The 19,531-nt window shown below is 39.4% G+C and overlaps 1 protein-coding gene across 18 annotated transcripts in view; it reads left to right on the top strand.

Moving 5' to 3' along the window:
• Positions 1 to 19,531, top strand: part of mef2ca (myocyte enhancer factor 2ca) — a 128,712-nt gene that overhangs the window by 74,919 nt on the left and 34,262 nt on the right. For all 18 annotated transcript variants that reach the window (XM_073913507.1, XM_073913503.1, XM_073913502.1 and 15 more), the window contains one exon: positions 93 to 296. In XM_073913507.1, the coding sequence (XP_073769608.1) occupies positions 93 to 296 (204 nt within the window). The remainder of the gene's footprint in view (positions 1 to 92; positions 297 to 19,531) is intronic.

The raw sequence follows: 19,531 nt of genomic DNA, 5'->3' as shown, positions 1-19,531 counted from the left end.
CATGTCAATTTAGCTAAAAAATTTCATGTCATGGAACTAAATCTGTTTAATTGATCCAAGAGTAAAGTTTCTATTATTTTTTTGTTCATCAGGTTACGTTTACAAAGAGGAAGTTTGGACTGATGAAGAAGGCCTACGAGCTGAGCGTATTGTGTGACTGTGAGATCGCCCTCATCATCTTCAACAGCACTAATAAACTCTTCCAGTACGCCAGCACGGACATGGACAAAGTTCTGCTGAAATACACCGAGTACAACGAGCCGCACGAGAGTCGGACTAATTCAGACATCGTGGAGGTAAGTTCCAGCTCAGTTCCTGTTGAGTTTGGCCTTTTTTTGACTAACTATTTTGTTTCAGTAGAGTTTTGAGAAAATGTGTGGTTGTTTTTGTGAGAACGTGTGGTTGTATTTGAGAGAATGTTTGGTTATTTTTGAGAGAACGTGTTTGTTTTTAAGAGAACGTGTTTTTGAGAGAACGTGTGGTTGTTTTTGAGAGAACGTGTGTTTGTTTTTAAAGGAACGTGTGGTTGTTTTTGAGAGACTATGTGTTTTTTTTAAAGAACATGTAGTTGCTTTTAAGAGAACATGTGTTTGTTTTTGAGGGAACGTGTGTTTGTTTTTAAAGGAACGTGTGGTTGTTTTTGAAGGAACGTGTGGTTGTTTTTGAGGGAACGTGTGGTTGTTTTTGAGGGATTGTGTTTGTTTTTGAGGGATTGTTTGTTTGTTTTTGAGGGAACGTGTGTTTGTTTTTGAGGGAGCGTGTGTTTTTTTTGAGAGAGATTGTGTTTGTTTTTGAGGGATTGTTTGTTTGTTTTTAAGGGAACGTGTGTTTGTTTTTGAGGGAACGTGTGGTTGTTTTTGAGGGATTGTGTTTGTTTTTGAGGGTTTGTTTGTTTTTGAGGGAACGTGTGGTTGTTTTTAAGGGATTGTGTGTTTGTTTTTGAAGGATTGTGTGTTTGTTTTTGAGGGAACGTGTGGTTGATTTTGAGGGAATGTGTGTTTGTTTTTGAGAGAACGTGTGTTTGTTTTTGAGAAAACGTGTAGTTGTTTTTGAGGGATTGTGTTTTTGTTTTTGAGGGAACGTGTGGTTGTTTTTAAGGGATTGTGTGTTAGTTTTTGAAGGATTGTGTGGTTATTTTTGAGGGAACTTGTGATTGTTTTTGAGGGAAATTGTAGTTGTTTTTTAGGGATTGTGTGTTTGTATTTGAGGGATTGTGTGTTTGTTTTTGAAGGATTGTGTGGTTGTTTTTGAGGGAACGTGTGGTTGTTTTTGAGGGATTGTGTGGTTGTTTTTGAGGGAATGTGTGTTTGTTTTTGAGAGACTGTGTGGTTGTTTTTGAGTGAACGTGTGGTTGTTTTTGAGGGATTGTGTGGTTGTTTTTGAGTGAACATGTGGTTGTTTTTGAGGGAACGTGTGGTTGTTTTTGAGGGATTGTGTGTTTGTTTTTGAGGGAACGTGTAGTCAACGTCTTCACAGTAAACCTTTTCCCCATGCGTTTGTGCTTTAAAATTGCGGATCAGGCTGAGCTGGAGCACAGGGACCAGGACTTTTCTGTATCTTGTCAGGACGGCATTGCGCAACAGGTTTAAGAGGGCAGGTCAGGTGCCACTGAGATTTAAGGTCTCGTTTTTTCATCGCCAGCACCTTACCGGACATGTGAGCTCCTGGTAAGGTCACGGGGCAAAGCGTGCAGTGGCTTTAGGTGAGGATTTTGTTGTGGTGTAATCTTCAGGATCTTCAGGGACTAAGACGCCAAAGAGCAACAGGCCTTTTCTAAACCACCTGTCAAGTCTGAGTTTGGGAAGAGAGAAGTTGAAGGTTCCCACCCCACATGCATGAAAGGCCATGGCGCTCCCAGTGGGAGCAATGAGAAAATATTTTCCCGGGAAAAGTCCCGTTTCCAGTAAAAAATCTGGTGCCACACAAACAAACGCTCTCCTTTACTAACTACACTCTAAAACATGCTGGTTTCAACACAACCCGTTTATATTGGGACAATATGTAGAAATTAAGTCAACTTATTCTTTGTCTGTAGTTTTGTTTACCAAACAAGTGGTTCCAACTAATTGAGCTTTGTGCTTTTACCTTAAATAACATATATAAAAACAACTTTTTATTTAACTTTTTAAGTTCGGAAGATAATTCAGCAGAAATATTTTAGTTATTACTACATATTACCATAAATCTATTATTTAATCTATAATCTATTATTTTTTGCGCATTCATTAATTAATTTTCCTTTGGATCATTCCTTTGTTTATCAAAGGTCACACCAGAGGAATGAACCACTTACTATTCCGGCATATGTTGCACACAGCGAATGCCCCTCCAGCTGCAGCTCTCCCCATGTTGGAGTGGGTTTCCCCTGGGTGCTCCAAGTTCCCCACAGTCCAAACACATGTGCTATAGGGGAATTGGCCGTAGTGTATGAATGTGTGTGTGTGTGTGTGTGTGTGAGTGAATGAGGCCCCGTTTACACTAATGTGTTTTAGTTTTAAAACACAAAAGTTTTGCTACGGTTACGCCATCTGTCCACACTAGGCCTGAGTTCTCGAGCGCCGGAAACGGAGCGTTTTGGAAACGCTGGAGAGGCTGTTTTCATTCTGAAACGCTGCTGCTCTGTCTCAGTGTGGATGAGGGAAAACGGAAACATCTGAAAACAGAGGCGGGGCTGCTGGGATTCGCTACCTGATTGGGGCTTTTGTGTCACTGCGTATTCTTCCCTTATTCGTCAAGCCCCTATCACATGACTATAACACATGGCTTCAACGCTACCGGAAGACAGCAGACCAGCCTTCACTGTAAACAACAACACGGACACAGAAATGGGAGCGTTGTTTGCACTATTGTCTGTTTTAGGTGCCATTGTGCAGTTATTCATTTGTTACGTTTAGTAACAACTCGACCTCGTCGTCTGTCCACAGAAATACCTCTCTTGCTTTCTTTACCATCGCGTTCATTGTTCAACCGGCGTTTGCTGACTAACAATAACCAAATGCCGAGCGAGACACATGCTTCCTGTTTATACTAGAACGCGCATGCCCAGAGTGCGCCAATGGACACGTGATATACGTTTTTGGTGACATAGTGTGGACGGAGATATGTTCAGAAATGCTAGTGTGGACGCGGATTGTTTTTGATCTAAAACGCCATTTTAAAACTAAAACGGACTAGTGTAAACAGGGCCTGAGTGTGTATGGGTGTTTTCCAGTACTCTGTTGCAGCTGGAAGGGCATCCGCTGTGTACAATATATGCTGGAATAGTTGGTGGTTCATTCCGCTGTGGCGCCCCTGATGAATAAAGAGACTAAGCTGAAGGAATGAATGGTTAACATGAGGAATAACAGTGCAGCTGCTGTAAGAGGCGTTTCGAGGTGCTGAAGGATCTCTTTATCTGTGTGTGTTTGAGCCGGTTATTGTTTCGCAACTCACTTCACTCTTACACACAGCAATCTGTGAATGCGTGGGGTTGATTTGGCTTGGGATAAGAGTAATACTATGGATATTTGCATAAATGTGCTCCGTTATTATTCTGTACACTACAAAAAATCCTGGTTGCCTTCAGTTTTTAAGCTGAATCAAATTAACCTTATGAACTTATATTTTGTTAAACTGACTTAAATCCGCTTGCTTCACTTTGAAAATTAAGTTAGAACATAATTAACTTAGTTTAATAAGTTACAATGACCTAAAACATATGCAGTCAGGACTAAATTAATCATATAATTATGTTTAAACCCAGCAAATTACACTATATATTTCACTTGTCATGTACTTACTGTTATTCAAGTATTTAGAACTGCCTTAATCCTTGATGAGAGATTAAACATGGTACTGGAAATATTCCTCAGAGATTTTGCTCCATATTGACATGATAGCATCACACAGTTGCTGCAGATTTGTCGGCTGCTCATCCATGATGCCAATCTCCTGTTCCACCACATCCCAAAGCTGCTCTATTGGATTGAGCTCTGGTGACTGTGGAGGCCATTTGAGTACAGTGAACTCATTGTCATGCTCAAGAAAGCAGTCTGAGATGATTGAGCTTTATGACATGCTGCATTATCCTGCTGGAAGTAGCCATCAGAAGATGGAGACACTGTGCTCATAAAGGGATGGACATGGTCAGCAACAATACTCAGGTAGGCTGTGGCGTTGATGCTCAATTGGTACTAATGGACCCAAAGTGTGCCAAGAAAATCTCCCCCACACCATTACACCACCACCACCACCAGCCTAAACTGTTGATACAAGGCAGGATGGATCCATTCTCTGTAAACCCTAGAGATGGTTGTGCTTAAAAATCCCAGTAGATCAGCAGTTTCTGAAATACTCAGAGCAGCCCGTCTGGCAGCAACAACCATGCCACGTTCAAAGTCACTTAAAATCCCCTTTCTTCCCCATTCTGATGCTCAGTTTGAACTGCAGTAGATCCTCTTGACCATGTCTGCATGCCTAAATGCACTGAGTTGCTGCCATGTGATTGGCTGATTAGAAATTTGCATTAACTTGCAGTTGGACAGGTGTACCTAATAAAGTGGCCGGTGAGTGTTCATTAACTAACCTCATTGTGAAGTGTGACCATCATTATTATACATTGCCTGTTCATTCTGCTGGAACATCATTGCACAGCCCATTCACACAGTTAACACATGCATTACATGCAGAACCCTCGGGGTCAGATTTAGCTGTGTGTTTATGAGAAGTAGAAAAAGCGGCACGAGAGTCTCCACGAGGCAAATCTCATCCAGTTAGAGAACCGGGATAATCCCATTTCCTCGATTAGTGTAATCTGCAAAACGCTCCGTTTAATCCTCAAAACGTTACAGCCCCAAAACCACCGCACGTTTTCCAGACCACACACACCTTCCGATTACTCCCTATCGAGAGTGGGTCGACACGAGGAAGGAAAACGTTAATTATTTCCAAAGGTCACGCTGTTAATGACTGCATGGCCGGCTAATGAGATTGAGCAAATCTGTGTGCGTTTGGAGCTTGACCTCTTGTGTTTTTGGGTCTGCGCTGGAAGGCATCGAGGTGACAGTTTTCCCCTCCTCTAGTCAGCTTCACCACACAAAAACATGCCTGCAGCGATTGGCACGTCCGTGATGTGATTTCAGACCGAACGAACAAAACATAATCAACCTACTTTTATTTTCTGGCTCTGATTCAGGCACATTGGCCTCAAACGCTTTTCTAATTGAGATAATTTGTCTTCATGTAGTTGCACGCCGATGCGTTCTTCAGTTTTTGTTTGCATTCGCAGTTCACTCGCAGTTTGAAACAATATTTCAGCAACACTTTAGTTCAACTCTCACTATTTATTTCAGTGGGTGTCTATTATTAAGATTTTACCTGTTTATTAGTAATTATAAAGGATATTTTCCGCTTGATCGTATCCTACATCTCTGATCCAAACCCATCTACTGCCTTATAACTAATAAAATGCAGCAAATTAGGGTTATCGAGGCAAATATTTACCTTTCTTTGTATTTCTGGCCAAATTGTCCATATCAAATGGAAGTGTTTACCCTGCACACGTACAGTGGAGGAACTGACATTGAAAATAAAAAGTGTAGTTGTGTAGAAAACTCTTTTAAACTACAAAATCTGATTGTAGCTTTTCATAAATAACATTATATGCATTTAAAATAATACATATACATACTAAACACTGCTAAACATTTTTTTATATATGTAGAAATAAATGAACATATATCAATAAAAAACAGCATTACTTATTTTACATGAACGGCTTTATTTTATTTGATTAATTAATTTATTTGATTTTACTTTTTAATTTAATTTAGTTCAATTTGATTTAATTTAATTATTCATTTGTTTAAATTAAATTAAATTAAATTAAATTAAATTTATTTTATTTTATTTTATTTTATTTTTTACTAATTTAATTATTTGTTCTATTTTAATTATTCATTTGCTTAAATTAAATTAAATTAAATTAAATTAAATTAAATTAAATTAAATTAGTTTTATTTTATTTTATTTTAGTAATTTTTTATTAATTTAATTATTTAATTTAATTTAATAATTTATTTTAATTTAATATATTCTATTTTATTTATTCATTTGTTTAAATTAAATTAAATTAAATTTATTAATTCAATTTAATTTAATTTAAATTATTCATTTATTTAAATTTAATTTATTCTATTTAATTTATTTATTTATTTAAATTTTATTTAAGTTATTTGATCTTATTTTAATTAATTTTATTGATTTATTTAATTTAATTGTTTAATTAAGACAGACAGCACTAACCACTGAGCCACCGTGTCGCTTATTGAATTCAAATTTAAATAATTACTAAAATTATTTACATGTTAGGAAATATTTGTAAAAGTATTAATTATAACGAATTTGTCTTCAACTCTGTCATATTGGTTTTATTAGATGTGTGTCTTTATAAATATTTGTGCATATAAATATAAATATTATTTAAAGTTATAAAATATGATGCATATAATTTAAAATTGTTTATTTCTTTAATTTTATGTATAAATGAATGTTTATATTATTTATGAATATGAATATTATTAAAAATGATAAAAAGATGTATATAATTTAAAAGCATTTATTTATTTCCTTTCCCCCCTCAAATTAATATAAATTAAAATTAATGGAAATGATTGTCAAAATAAAATGATTATTTATATAGTTTATGATTATGAGTATTATTTAAAATGAGAACAAACAGATGCATATAATTTAAAAGCATTGATTTCCTAAACCCCCCCCCCCCCCCAAGACAAATCATAATGGCAAACTCACTACATATAAATAAAATTTTTATTAATATTAATTGATGCAAATATTGAAACAATGAAATAAAATTAATATAAAATAAATAATTAAATTATTTACTAATATTATTTAAAATGGTACAAAAGTTATGTACATAGTTTAAAAGCATTTATTTCTTAAATTTTTTCCTCTCAAGACAAATCAGTGGCGCACTCAGTTCATCCCTGCATGAATTTCACAGAATATAATAAATATAGTTGTTTTATTTAAATAAAATAAATATTGAATGAATATAAATAAAATTTATATAAATTAAACTAGTATAAATTGAAATGAATTGAAATGAGTATTAAAATATTGAATGTATATAACATGAGTATTCATATCATTCATGAATATGAAAATAATTAAAAAAAAAAAAAAAAAAACATTTTTTCCCTCAGGACAAATCATAATAAATAATAAAATTGAAATGAATAAACATGGAATGAATATGAATTAATATTGAAATAAAATGAACATAAAATGAATATTTATGTAATGTAAATAAAACAAATATTGAATAAATATGAATAAAAACTTATTTGACTTTAATTGAAATGAATATTCAAATAAAATGATTGAAAAAATAATATTTATACTATTTGTGAACATGAAAATAATTTAAAATTATTAATAAAGATGATGCACATCATTTATCATTTTTGTCCCCTCAAGACAAATTAGTGGCGCACTCAATTCATCCCTGCAGGAATTTCACACAATATTATCAATATTTATATTATTTAAATTAAATTAATATTAAATACATATAAATAGAATTGAAATTAATATAAATTAAAATTTAAATTAATAATAAAATTTACAATCTTGAAATAAAATGAATATAAAATAAATATTTATATTATTTATGAATATAAATAATATTTAAAATGACAAAAAAAGTAGATGTATATAATTTAAAAGCATTTATTTCTTTTACCTCCTTTCAATTCATGCACATGTATATCATTTTATGAATATAAATATTTATTCATTAATTTTCCTTTGTTAATCAGGGGTCGCCACAGCTGATTGAATGGCCAACATATCCAGCATATGTTTTACACAGCGGATGCCCCTCCAGCCGCAACCCAGTACTGGGAAACACCCATACACACTCATTCACATACACTAAGGCCAATTTAGTTCATCAATTCCCCTATAGCGCATGTGTTTGGACTGTGGGGGAAACCGGAGCACCCGGAGGAAACCAACACGGGGACAGCATGCAAACACTGAAATGCCAGGCTCGAGGCTCGAACCAGCGACCTTCTTGCTGTGAGGCCACAGTGCTAACCACTGAGCCAATTTATTTATTTCTTTTCCCCCTCAAGACAAATCAGTGGCGCTCTCAGTTCATCCCGGCAGGAATTTCACAGAAAGAGAGCCGTCTTTGTTTCGCATTCCTTCACCCCTCCTCTTCCACAAACGGGTTAACATGAGTTTACAGCTCCACTTAGTAACAGCGTGTTGCATTTTGCGCTTTTGCCCCGAGACTCGCGGTTATTTATAAGGCTTTTGCATTCTTCGCCCCTTTTTCCGTCCCCGGCGAGCAGCTGAAGTTCTCATAGCGCTGGAAACGAGGAGCAGACGCCCAGCTTGTGTGCCAGACCTCCTCCTCGTTCCAGCCCTTTGTGTTTTCATGTGGTCCTTCCCCATTAAACGCCTGAAAACCGGTAGTTTTCTAAAAATAGAAAGCAGCACAGCTAAAAATAGCCCCGGCCCGGCAGTCGTGCCAAGGAAAATGGAGAAGAATAGACACGAGTGCTGGAGAGAGAGGGAGAGAGAGAGGATAAGCGAGCTTGTTTTTCCCTCCATTTGATTTTCTCTCTGAGCAAAAACTCGCATGGTAAATAGCAGTGGGGCTGCACAATACACTACCTGACAAAAGTCTTGTCGCCTATCCAAGTTTTAGGAATACAAATAATAACTAGACTTCTCCCTACTGAAAAAAACAGCTTAAACCAGCCTAGGCTTGTTGGCTGGTTTTATCTGGTCGACCAGGCTGGTTTTAGAGGGGTTTTGGCCATTTCCAGGCTGGTTTCCAGCCATTTCCAGCCTGGTCTTAGCTGGTCAGGCTGGGAGATGACCAGCTAAATCCAGCTTGAACAGCCTAGCCAGGCTGGGAGCCCAGTCAAAACCAGCTATGTCCAGCTTAAACCAGGCTGGTCAAGCTGGTTTTAGCTGGATTTAGCTGGTCAGTTTCCAGCCTGACCAGCTAATCATGATTAATAAAGTCATCTGGAATGGTGAAGAAAGCGTTCCTGCAGGACTCCCAGAGCTCACCAAAAGTCTTTGGGTTCATCTTTAATGCCTCCTCCTTCATCTGACCCCAGACATGCTCAATAATATTAATTCAGGTGACTGGGCTGGCCAATCCTGGAACACCTTGACCTTCTTTGCTTTCAGGAGCTTTGATGTGGAGGCTGAATTGGATGAACTAAACTGGCCGTTGTATATGAGTATTTGTGTGTGTGAATGAGTGTGTATGTGTGTTTCCCAGTACTGGGTTGCAGCTGGAATGGCATCCACTGCATAAAACATATGCTGGAATAGTTGGCGGTTCATTCCGCTGTGGCGACCTCAGAAAAAGAGACTAAATAGACACTCAATGAATGGATGATTTTTCAGTACTCTCTCCTCTGCATTTTTAAACCGTACTACAGTATTATAAAGCACTTGATTTGAACACTCTTGTATGGATGATAACACTACACCTATAGTTGTAGTCGGCAGCTAGCTCTCTGCAACTTTCACATGGTCGCCCACTGAAGCTAAGCAGGGCTGCGCCTGGTCAGTACCCGGATGGGAGACCACATGGGAAAGCTAGGTTGCTGCCAGAAGTGGTGTTAGTGAGGCCAGCAGGGGGCGCTCAACCTGCGGTCTGTGTGGGTCCTAATGCCCCAGTATAGTGAAGGGGACTCTATACTGCTCAGTGAGCGCCGTCTTTCAGATGAGACGTTAACCGAGGTCCTGACTCTCTCTGTGGTCGTTAAAAATCCCAGGATGTCCTTCGAAAAAGAGTAGGGGTTTAACCCCGGCATAATGACCAAATCTGCCCACTGCCCTCTGCCCATCATGGCCTCCTAACCTTCCCCGTATCATAACTGGCTTCATCACTCGGTCTCCTCTCCACCAATGAGCTGGTGTGTGATGTGCGATCTGGCGCAATATGGCTGCCGTTGCGTCATCCAGGTGGATGCTGCACACTGATGGTGGATGAGGATGTGTAATATGTGTAAAGCGCAATGAGTGTCCAGAAAAGCGCTATATAAATGTAAGAAATTATTATTAGTAGTAATTAATAATAATAATAATAATAATAATAATAATAATAATAATAATAATTATTATTATTATTATTATTATAGTAATATAAACAGGTGAACCAATACTGTAGTTTTAGGGTATATTATACTACCAGTTTACTGAACTAAAACTAAACTATACTCAATATTCATTACAGTTGATCAGTTCACTATAGTTTTATGCTGGAGCATTCATTAGCAGAGTTTACAATACTATAGAGCAGTGTTTCTCAACTGGTGGGTCGCGGAGTGTGTGATCAAAAAAACAACAAAAGTTTAATTTTTATCTTATTTTGCTTATATCAGACTTTTATTTTGAAATGCGCGGGCGGCAACCGTAACGTCTGACATGTGAAATTTCATATAATTATAGCAACAAATATGTTGAAGCGTAAGTACAACCCCGAATATGTAAAGTGTGGATTTACATGTATTGACGACAAAAAAGGCTTAAAGCCTCAGTGTGTAGTGAAGTGCTCACACAAGAGAGCATGAAACCTTCTCAATTAAAACGACATTTAGAAACCAAACATCCCAATTGCAAGGACAAACCTGTGGACTATTTTCAAAGACTTCAATAGCTAAGGGGCATCACAACAGAGCCGAACATCTTCATGCTCAAAACAGTACAGGCACTCCGCTCATCTTACAGTGCTCACCGTGTAGCAAAGGCCAAGAAAGCCCAGACAATAGCAGAAGAGCAAACACCTGAAGACTTGCGTGGAAATCATACTAAAACATTGCGTACGCACAAAGCCGAATCTCACGCATATTCTTTTGTACATCTGAATGAACGTGAAACTGAGCGCAACATGCACGAGCACAAAACCCCTCCCTGCCTCCTCCCCCGTATGAATATGCTAATGACTATGCTAATGGAAAAACCCAACGAAAAAGCAACGGCAAAAGCAAGCAAGAAGAGAAACTCTGAACAGAATGTGAATTGGAGGTGCTGCTTTGAGTGGGGAGAGTTTATCTGATGCGGTTAACACAGTTGGGTCTGAACATCGCACTGAGTGAATTAAAAAAGAAATAGTGTGATTTATAGGTGTAAAATGTTGCAGCATCCTTAACAGTCGCAGTGGCGCAGCTCGTAAAATGCATGTCAACATGTTTAGACACGTTCAATCATGAACTCGGTTCGAATCCAGCGTCTGATGAACTCTTTCTTCTTTTTTCCTCGCTACATATCAGATTTTGCCAACTATTTATCACGAGAAAGACAAGTAGGAATCATTAATAAGTCTGTGCATCATATTTTATTTGCACATTTATTGAATGGAAATGTTTCTGATTCACGCATGCAAATTCATCTTCAGATAGTGTCTTTATAGCAATGTGCGTGCGGTAGATCGCTCAGATTACATTGGGAAAACAGGCGACCGCTGCAAATTGCCCTTTAATGTTTAGCTGGTCAACTGTATGGTATGGAAACCTTATATACCTGCTAGATGAACCCGTCTCATACAGCTGCCATTGCAAGGCTCAGACACTTTGTAGAGAGGAATTTAACACAACTGCCTCTAGGAGTCGCCAATGGAAATAAAACAGACACGCACAAAAAATGTGCGTACGCCAGCCAGAAAGCTGCCGTGAAGTTGCGCACATTCCCACGTTCAGTTCATCGTTAGTAAATCCAAACGTGAGCCATTCTGAGCGTGAAACCTGGCGTACGCAAAGTTTTTGTCAAGGTCGTGGTTAGGGAAAGGAGCGAGGACTCAGGTGCAGCAAATAATGGGTGTTTATTATAATAAAATAAAAATAAAAGGCAAAACAAAAACTACCCCGAGGGGGAAAACATTAACAAAACACACAAACTTGGCTGGGCAGACAAGACAAGGCAAGACTGGAACATGGGGAGTGTAGACAAAGAACTGGCAAAGGACTGAAAACATGAGGGGGATTATAAAGCAAAAAGTAAATTGACACACAGGTGAACATGACAAACTAATAATGAGTAAACAAGGAGGGTGGGACTAGACAATAGACGGGAGAGCGCATGACACAGAGAGACAACACAAGCCATGCGCTCACATAACACAGGACAAGAACATGCAGCCAATGAGAGAACTCATTAACCGCATGTTCATGACAAGACAAGCACAACACTGAAGCGCAGGACAAAAGCACGTGACCACAATGTAAACACCGAGCCACGTGCTTTGACAAGAGACGCAAGACACGAGCACACGATAGATAAACACCTTACCATGCGCTCACACATAAGCAACGCGCATGCTTCATCTCAGCGCCAACCAAAACTGAAACCGACTAGACTGGGGCGCAGAGAATAAAGCAGCGCGATGCTGACAGAACAAACACAAACACTAGTACAAGAGCGCGCGCGTCTGAGGGACGCAGAGCGTGCGCGGCCACATCAAGCGGCAGCGCGCACACTCCGCGTACACCCACGACGGCGCGCGCGCGCACACAGAGACAGAAACAGGACCAGACATGGGTAGTGTCCGAGCTCTGCCACCAAAACAAGAATTTACAAGACCAGAGTGGCAGAACCCTGACATTTTTTTGAGCGTACGCAGCGTTGATACATGAGGCCCCTGGTGATTATTATAAGAATGGTTATGATTATTTCAATCACTTTGCTTTAATTTGCTGGTTCGTTCAACAGGATCAGCGTTAACGTTTTATTAAAAGTTCAGTTTAGTTAATACTAACTGAACCTTTCCTCACCCTAACCACTGTTTACAGTATATGACGTTTTTACTCAGTAATCATAATTTAATACATTTTGTTAAATGACAGCAGTAAAATAGTGTTTATTTGTAAGTCTTGGTGATTTTCTTATGATTTATCTGTCACTACTTGTTTATGTTAACAAATAAATACAAATTAATTATAATTCCTAAAATTATATTATAGTTCCTAAAAATTTGGGTTGCGGCTTGATGAACATGGTAAAATGTTGCTCCCATGGCCAAATCAGTTGAGAACCACTGCTATAGAGGGTAATACACTTTACTATAGTATCTTACGAAGCTTTTTAATATCACGTGACCTACGTTGGCTTGTTTCCCTGCACTTCTCAGTCTGTTTCTGTGGTCTGGTATCTGCCATCTGTTCTGCTGTGTAAACTTGAAAACACGGTGTGAAATTCGAGCGAGCGCTGACCTCAGCCCACATTTGGGTCATTGTTCTGATCCGCTCATGCTTGGAGTCTGAAACGCAGTATTTACTGCCCTGTTTTCTTCATCCTCGATTGAGCGACATCAGAGGGCGGTTTTACATTCCACCATTAATCTGAACCTTGCTGCTGCGTGAGTCAGGTTTTCCAGGACCTGAAGGAGAACCAGCAAAGCTCAAAACAGATCACTTTAGCTTCTTTCTCACTTTACACCTGATATTAAAGGGACAGGTCACCAAAAAATGTACATTTAGTCATGGATAGCTACGTTCCCATGCAAAGATGCTAATTAAATTCATGCACAAACTATAATGTTGCATAAAAGATTTGTAAATAAAGCAGCGCTTTCATTACATGAGTGAAAATGGTCATTTTTATTGAATAAACTGGAGCAAATATCAGTGAGAGAAGTGTAGTTTAGTGTGTTGGGATTTGCCACTGGTGTTTTTCCTTCTCTAATATAACTGCATATACACTCACCGGCCACTTTATTAGGTACACCTTACTAGTACCTGGTTGAATCCACTTTTGCCTTCAGATCTGCCTTAATCCTTCATGTCAGAGATTCAACAAGATACTGGAAATATTCCTCAGAGATTTTGCTCCATATTGACATGATAGCATCACACAGTTGCTGCAGATTTGACTGCTGCACATCCATGATGCCAATCTCCTGTTCACCACATCCCAAAGCTGCTCTATTGGATTGATATCTGGTGATTGTGGAGGCCATTTGAGTACAGTGAAATCATTGTCATGTTCAAGAAACCAGTCTGAGATGATTCACGCTTTTTGACATGGTGTGTTATCCTGCTGGAAGTAGCCATCAGAAGATGGAGACACTGTGCTCATAAATTGATGAACATGGCTCAGTTGGTACTAATGGACTCGAAGTGTGCCAAGAAAATCTCCCCCACACCATTACACCACCACCACCAGCCTGAACTGCTGATACAAGGCAGGATGGATTCACGCTTTCATATTGTTGAGGCCAAATTCTGACCCGACCATCTGAATGTGTCAGCAGAAATGGAGACTCATCAGAGCAGCAACGTTTCTCCAATCTTCTATTGTCCAGTTTTGGTGAGTCTGTGTGAATTGTAGCCTCAGTTTCCTGTTCTTAGCTGACAGGAGCGGCACCCGGTGTGCTCTTCTGCTGCTGTAGCCCATCCGCCTCAAGGGTGGACGTGTTGTGTGTTTAGAGATGCTCTTCTGCAGAGCTCGGTTGTAACGAGTGCTTATTTGAGTTTCTATCAGCTGGAACCAGTCTGGCCATTCTCCTCTGACCTCTGGCATCAACAAGACATTTACGCCCACAGAACTGCCACTCACTGGATATTTTCTCTTTTTCAGACCATTCTCTGTAAACCCTAGAGATGGTTGTGCGTGAAAATCCCAGTAGATCAGCAGTTTCTGAAATACTCAGAGCAGCCCGTATGGCACCAACAACCATGTTCAAAGTCACTTAAATCCCCTTTCTTCCCCATTTTGATGCTCAGTTTAAACTGCAGCAGATCATCTTGACCATGTCTACATGCCTAAATGCATTGGGCTGCTGTCATGTGATTGGCTGATAAGAAATTTGCATTAACTTGCAGTTGGACAGGTGTACCTAATAAAGTGGCCGGTGAGTATATATTCTATTTAGCACCAAAAACAGCTCTATTTTTATCACCAATCACTAATTTATCTCTATTTGCGACTATTTTTCTTACTAATGTCCACTTGTGTTTGGATTGATGAAAACACATTCATTCCCGTGTGTGTAAACAGGGCCTCAGACTGCTAACTGTTAATAATGAGACTGTTTTCCAATATGCTGTGGTTAATAAAAGAGAAGCTGTTAATTGACGGCTCGCAAGGAATGCTGTATTTCTCTTGATTGTATATGGCGTGTCATACATTGAATACAGTTGAGTCTGGTGATGGAGGATGATTGAGGCCCACAAGAGCCCATTATTGAGGCACAGTGAGCGCCTTTGTGTTCGGATGAGCTTGATCAGTCATAATATAACATGAATAACCATTCTGTCCTCTATAGAATGGGAAAACAAAGCCTGTGTTGGATCATCACATGACGGTGAATGTAAAGTGATGGCATGCTTGCGTGATTATTTACAGCTGAGGGAATGCATTAAAATTCATGCACTGCAGGTCAAAAGTTTGAGAGGAGTCTCTAATGCTGCAAAGCTGCATTTATTTGGCTAAAAATACTGTAAAAACTTGAAAAATAGTGTGCAATATTGATTTATGTGTGTGTATATTAGCAATATCACACTCTTAGCAGTGAGATATGGCTGTATATCAGCACTGGTGGCAGGCATGCGTTGACTCAAGGTTGCAGCCCGAGTGCATTAGTGCCCCACCACATACAGTCACATCACACTGCTACGAGTGTGATATTGCATTCATACAACATTTTGACGGCACAATCGTGTATATAAAAAAGAAAATCAAACACGGAGAGTCTCAAAAATCCTTTTGTATGAGGAACTACTTTCTTGCGCCGATCATTTAGCTAGTGTTTGAATGATTCTCTAGCGTAATGTCTAAAATGATGACAAAACCGCTGATTTTACTTACATTTTAAGATTATACGGCTGATAAACATGAAATGCCATCAGTCTACAGAGATTTCCCAGTATTTCTCTGTTGCAATCAGGATATCACAATTATTAACCCAAAAAAAGCCAAAGCAAAGCAAACACTCGCGGATTACTGTGGTATAAATGCAGCACTACAACATACACAAGAGAGAGAACAACTTAGAAAGCCTCTTAGCTGATTTATAATGACATTATCAGCTGTAATTTGAAAATTACGCAGAGTTTTTCTCCTCTAAGGACTTATTATGGTTCGAGTCCCAGCTGGGCCATTTCTGTGTGGAGTTTGCATGTTCTCCCCCTGTTGCAGCGGGTGCTCCGGATTCCCCCACAGTCCAAACACATGCACTATAAGGGAATTGATGAACTAAATTGGCCGTAGTGTATGAGTGTGTATGTCATGAGTGTCCAAACTCGGTCCTGGAGGGCCGGTGTCCTGCATAGCTTTAACTTCCTTTAACACGCCTCCCTGGAAGTTTCTAGTATATCCAGTAAGAGCTTGATTAGCAGGTTCAGGTGTGTTTAATTGGGGTCAGAACTAAAATATGCAGGACACTGACCCTCCAGGACCGAGTTCGGACACCCCTGGTGTATGTGAATGTGAATGTGCATGGGTGTTTTCCATTATAGGGTAGCAGCTGGAAGAGCATTCGCAGTGAAAAACATATGCTGGAATAGCTGGTGGTTTGTTTCGCTGTTGAATAGAGACCACGCCAAGGGAAAATGAATGACTGACTGTACATAAAGTACAAACATATACAAAAGAAATGTATTTAGATAAATATTTATAAATAATTTGTATAATGCATATTACATTTTTTTAATATGCATAATTATTTTATGCAAATAAAAAAATATGGTCGTTAATCTATTCTCAAAGTTGGGTTGGGAGCTGGGTCTATTCTACGCAAGCTATGATGACCTTCACCTCAATATATTAGCGTGGATGTATACATGTGTTTACTGATACTTCAATCATGCCACTAATATCTGCATACTCCACATGTCTTAATTCCATTTCTGTTGAGTTCAGTGATGACTTTAGTCGGATTAAGGTGATCTAAAATGGCTGTTTGGAGCTTATGTAGGCCGACAGTTCAACATTTATGTTTACCTAAATAAGCAGTGAGTAAACACAAGCACATCTTATTGAACATCATTTATTTTCATCACCAATTATCAGAGTAGAACAGTTTCTCAAGCAGTTTGTGATGCATTTTGGAAACAGGAGATGAGCCCCTGGTTTCATGCGCCACCTGGCTTGAAAAACCTGTTCTCAAAGACTTATTATTTTGGTAGCAAACATATTCTGAATGCCTTCATGGACGATAGTGAGCAGGCGGGGGTGTCGCGGACGAAAGGGAAGAGTTGGGGAGTCGCGGAAGAAAGTGAAAGTGAACAGCGGACGAGGTAGGAGGGCGGTTGAGGAGGGGGATCGGTAAAATCGGATCAGATTTCAGAGGTACCGGTTCCGGTGTGTTCCGGCAGAATTTAAGCCCTGTAGCCATGTTTATATTTATATACACAAAAATATACATTATATGCTCAAAAATACTTTGTAAATATGACATTTATTATACTTGCCATTATTTATGATTTTTTTGATTATTTTTTTCTAATCAAATATTTCCCAAATGACGTTGAACAGATTCAGGAATTTTTCCACAGTATTTCCTCTAGTATTTTTTCTTTTGAAGAAAGTCTATAGTACAAAAAAGCAGTTTTTAATTGTTTTAAAGCCATTTTAAGGTCAATATTATTCGCCCTCTTTAAGCAATATTAGTTTTGGATTGTCTCCAGAACAAACCACTGTTATACAATGACTACAATGATTACCATAACTTTACCCTAATTACTCTAGTTAAGCCTTTAAATGCAACGTATTTTTGCAGTTTTTGTTTTTGCAAATCTGTGAGAGGCACTTTGTGCGCTTTTTTGCATCTCGAACGCCTCTCAAGAGCATCGTTCACAACCGCACTGTTCTCGCGTAAAGCCGTCAGAGGCCGCTGTCGAGTGACCGTCTGTTCGACTGACTGAATGATTGACTGGCCGACCCACCCTCCTCCTTCCCCAAACCCAACCAATTTTACCGATGGACCCGCCCGCCCGCTTGCTTCCCCAAACCCAAGCAGCGATTTACAAAAGCCGTCCAGAAAAAGAAAAGCCCTCATCTAATTTTGTCAGCGTTTTCGGATTTCACCACATTCTCCCCCTGTTTTTCACTTGTTCACTTTATTTTCTGGATTCTGTTTTTGTCTTACCTGATTTCTTGAACCGCTTTTCTCCAGACTCGAATCTTGTCGTCGCCATCGTCGCGGTCAGCTCCCCTCCGGGTCTCCACTCGACGAGCTAACCGGACAAACTGGTTGCGCCAGGAAAGCCCTCCACACGGAGGTGAGCTATCAGCCGGCGAGCGCGAAGAAGAGCAGCGTCACACCGCCCCCGTAGCGTTCGCTTAAAAAAATGAAATGCAGTTATACGTACCTCCGGCTACATAAATCGCGGCCTCCAGAAACGTCCGCGGGACTACGTTTTCAGAATGAGCTTGGATTGTTTAAATGTCACTTTAAGCTCAATACTAGTATCCTGAAGAAGATCTAGTCAAATATTACGTGCTATCAAAGAAATCAGTTATTAATAATGAGTTATTAAAACTGTTATGATTAGAAATGGGTTGTAAAAATCTTCTCTCTGTTAAACAGAAACTAGAGAGAAAGATATACAGGATGGCTCATAATTCAGGAGGGCTAATAATTCTTCATTCTTCCACACTTTTACTCAGTACTTCTCGTCCTCCTCAGCACTCTTTCCTCGCGTCAGCTGTGAAACACTGAGTTCTGGAGGTGTTGTTTTCCAAAGCCACCCAAAAGCAGCAGAAAAGCACAGGACGTTCACTCTTTTCTGGGGTTTTGGGACACTCTTCCGCTTCCTCGCGGTCGGATTGGATCTCCAGCGGGCCGTTTTTTTGCTGTAATTGCGCTCTGGGGTGCGTTTAATACCAAACACAGAGCGCTCAACCCGTGGCAGTAAAAGAGAGCGCCTTTGATTCCTTATTATAGGGTTCTAAGAGCATCAAAGGAGGAAAGTTACACAGAATTCCCAGTGTGGCGTTTTGGGAGCGTTGGCCAGCTGCTGTGGTCGGAGCAGCTGCTGGAAAGAGGGCCAGAAAGTGCGACCTGCCGCAGGAACGGGCCGTCCCGCCGTACGCCTTTAACCCTGCTCATTTATACGGCTGCTTTCCGATTTTCCACCCAGATCCATCTGCTTTTCATTTTAGCTGCAATTACGGCACTGGGATAAATGGTTCTAGACAGTACAAGATTAGAGTTCCTCAACATGTATTGATAGCAGAATATTTTTGGTGCGCAATATTTGCTGCACAATATCGCAAATATGGCTTACGCATGATACTTATGGCAGATGTGTATGGTTAATTACATTGGTTATATGCGTTGGTTGTTTATCTAAAATTTACCAATCTAATGGGACCTTACTATTTTTAGCCCCGCCTCCTCTTAGTAGTTACTGTTCTGCTATTGGCTGGGGGCAGCTTCTGTGTAGGACTTTTTTTCTCATACATCTCATCCAAAGCCTTCTGTTGTGTTTTGATGTGATTTACTGTGATGGACTGTTGGAGCTCTGAAACAACTGAAGTCATTCAGCACAAAATT

The sequence above is a fragment of the Danio rerio genome, chromosome 10, assembly GCF_049306965.1.
Source record: "Danio rerio strain Tuebingen ecotype United States chromosome 10, GRCz12tu, whole genome shotgun sequence".
In the NCBI taxonomy this organism is placed as follows: Eukaryota; Metazoa; Chordata; class Actinopteri; order Cypriniformes; family Danionidae; genus Danio; species Danio rerio.
This window is presented reverse-complemented; position numbering and strand designations above follow the sequence as displayed.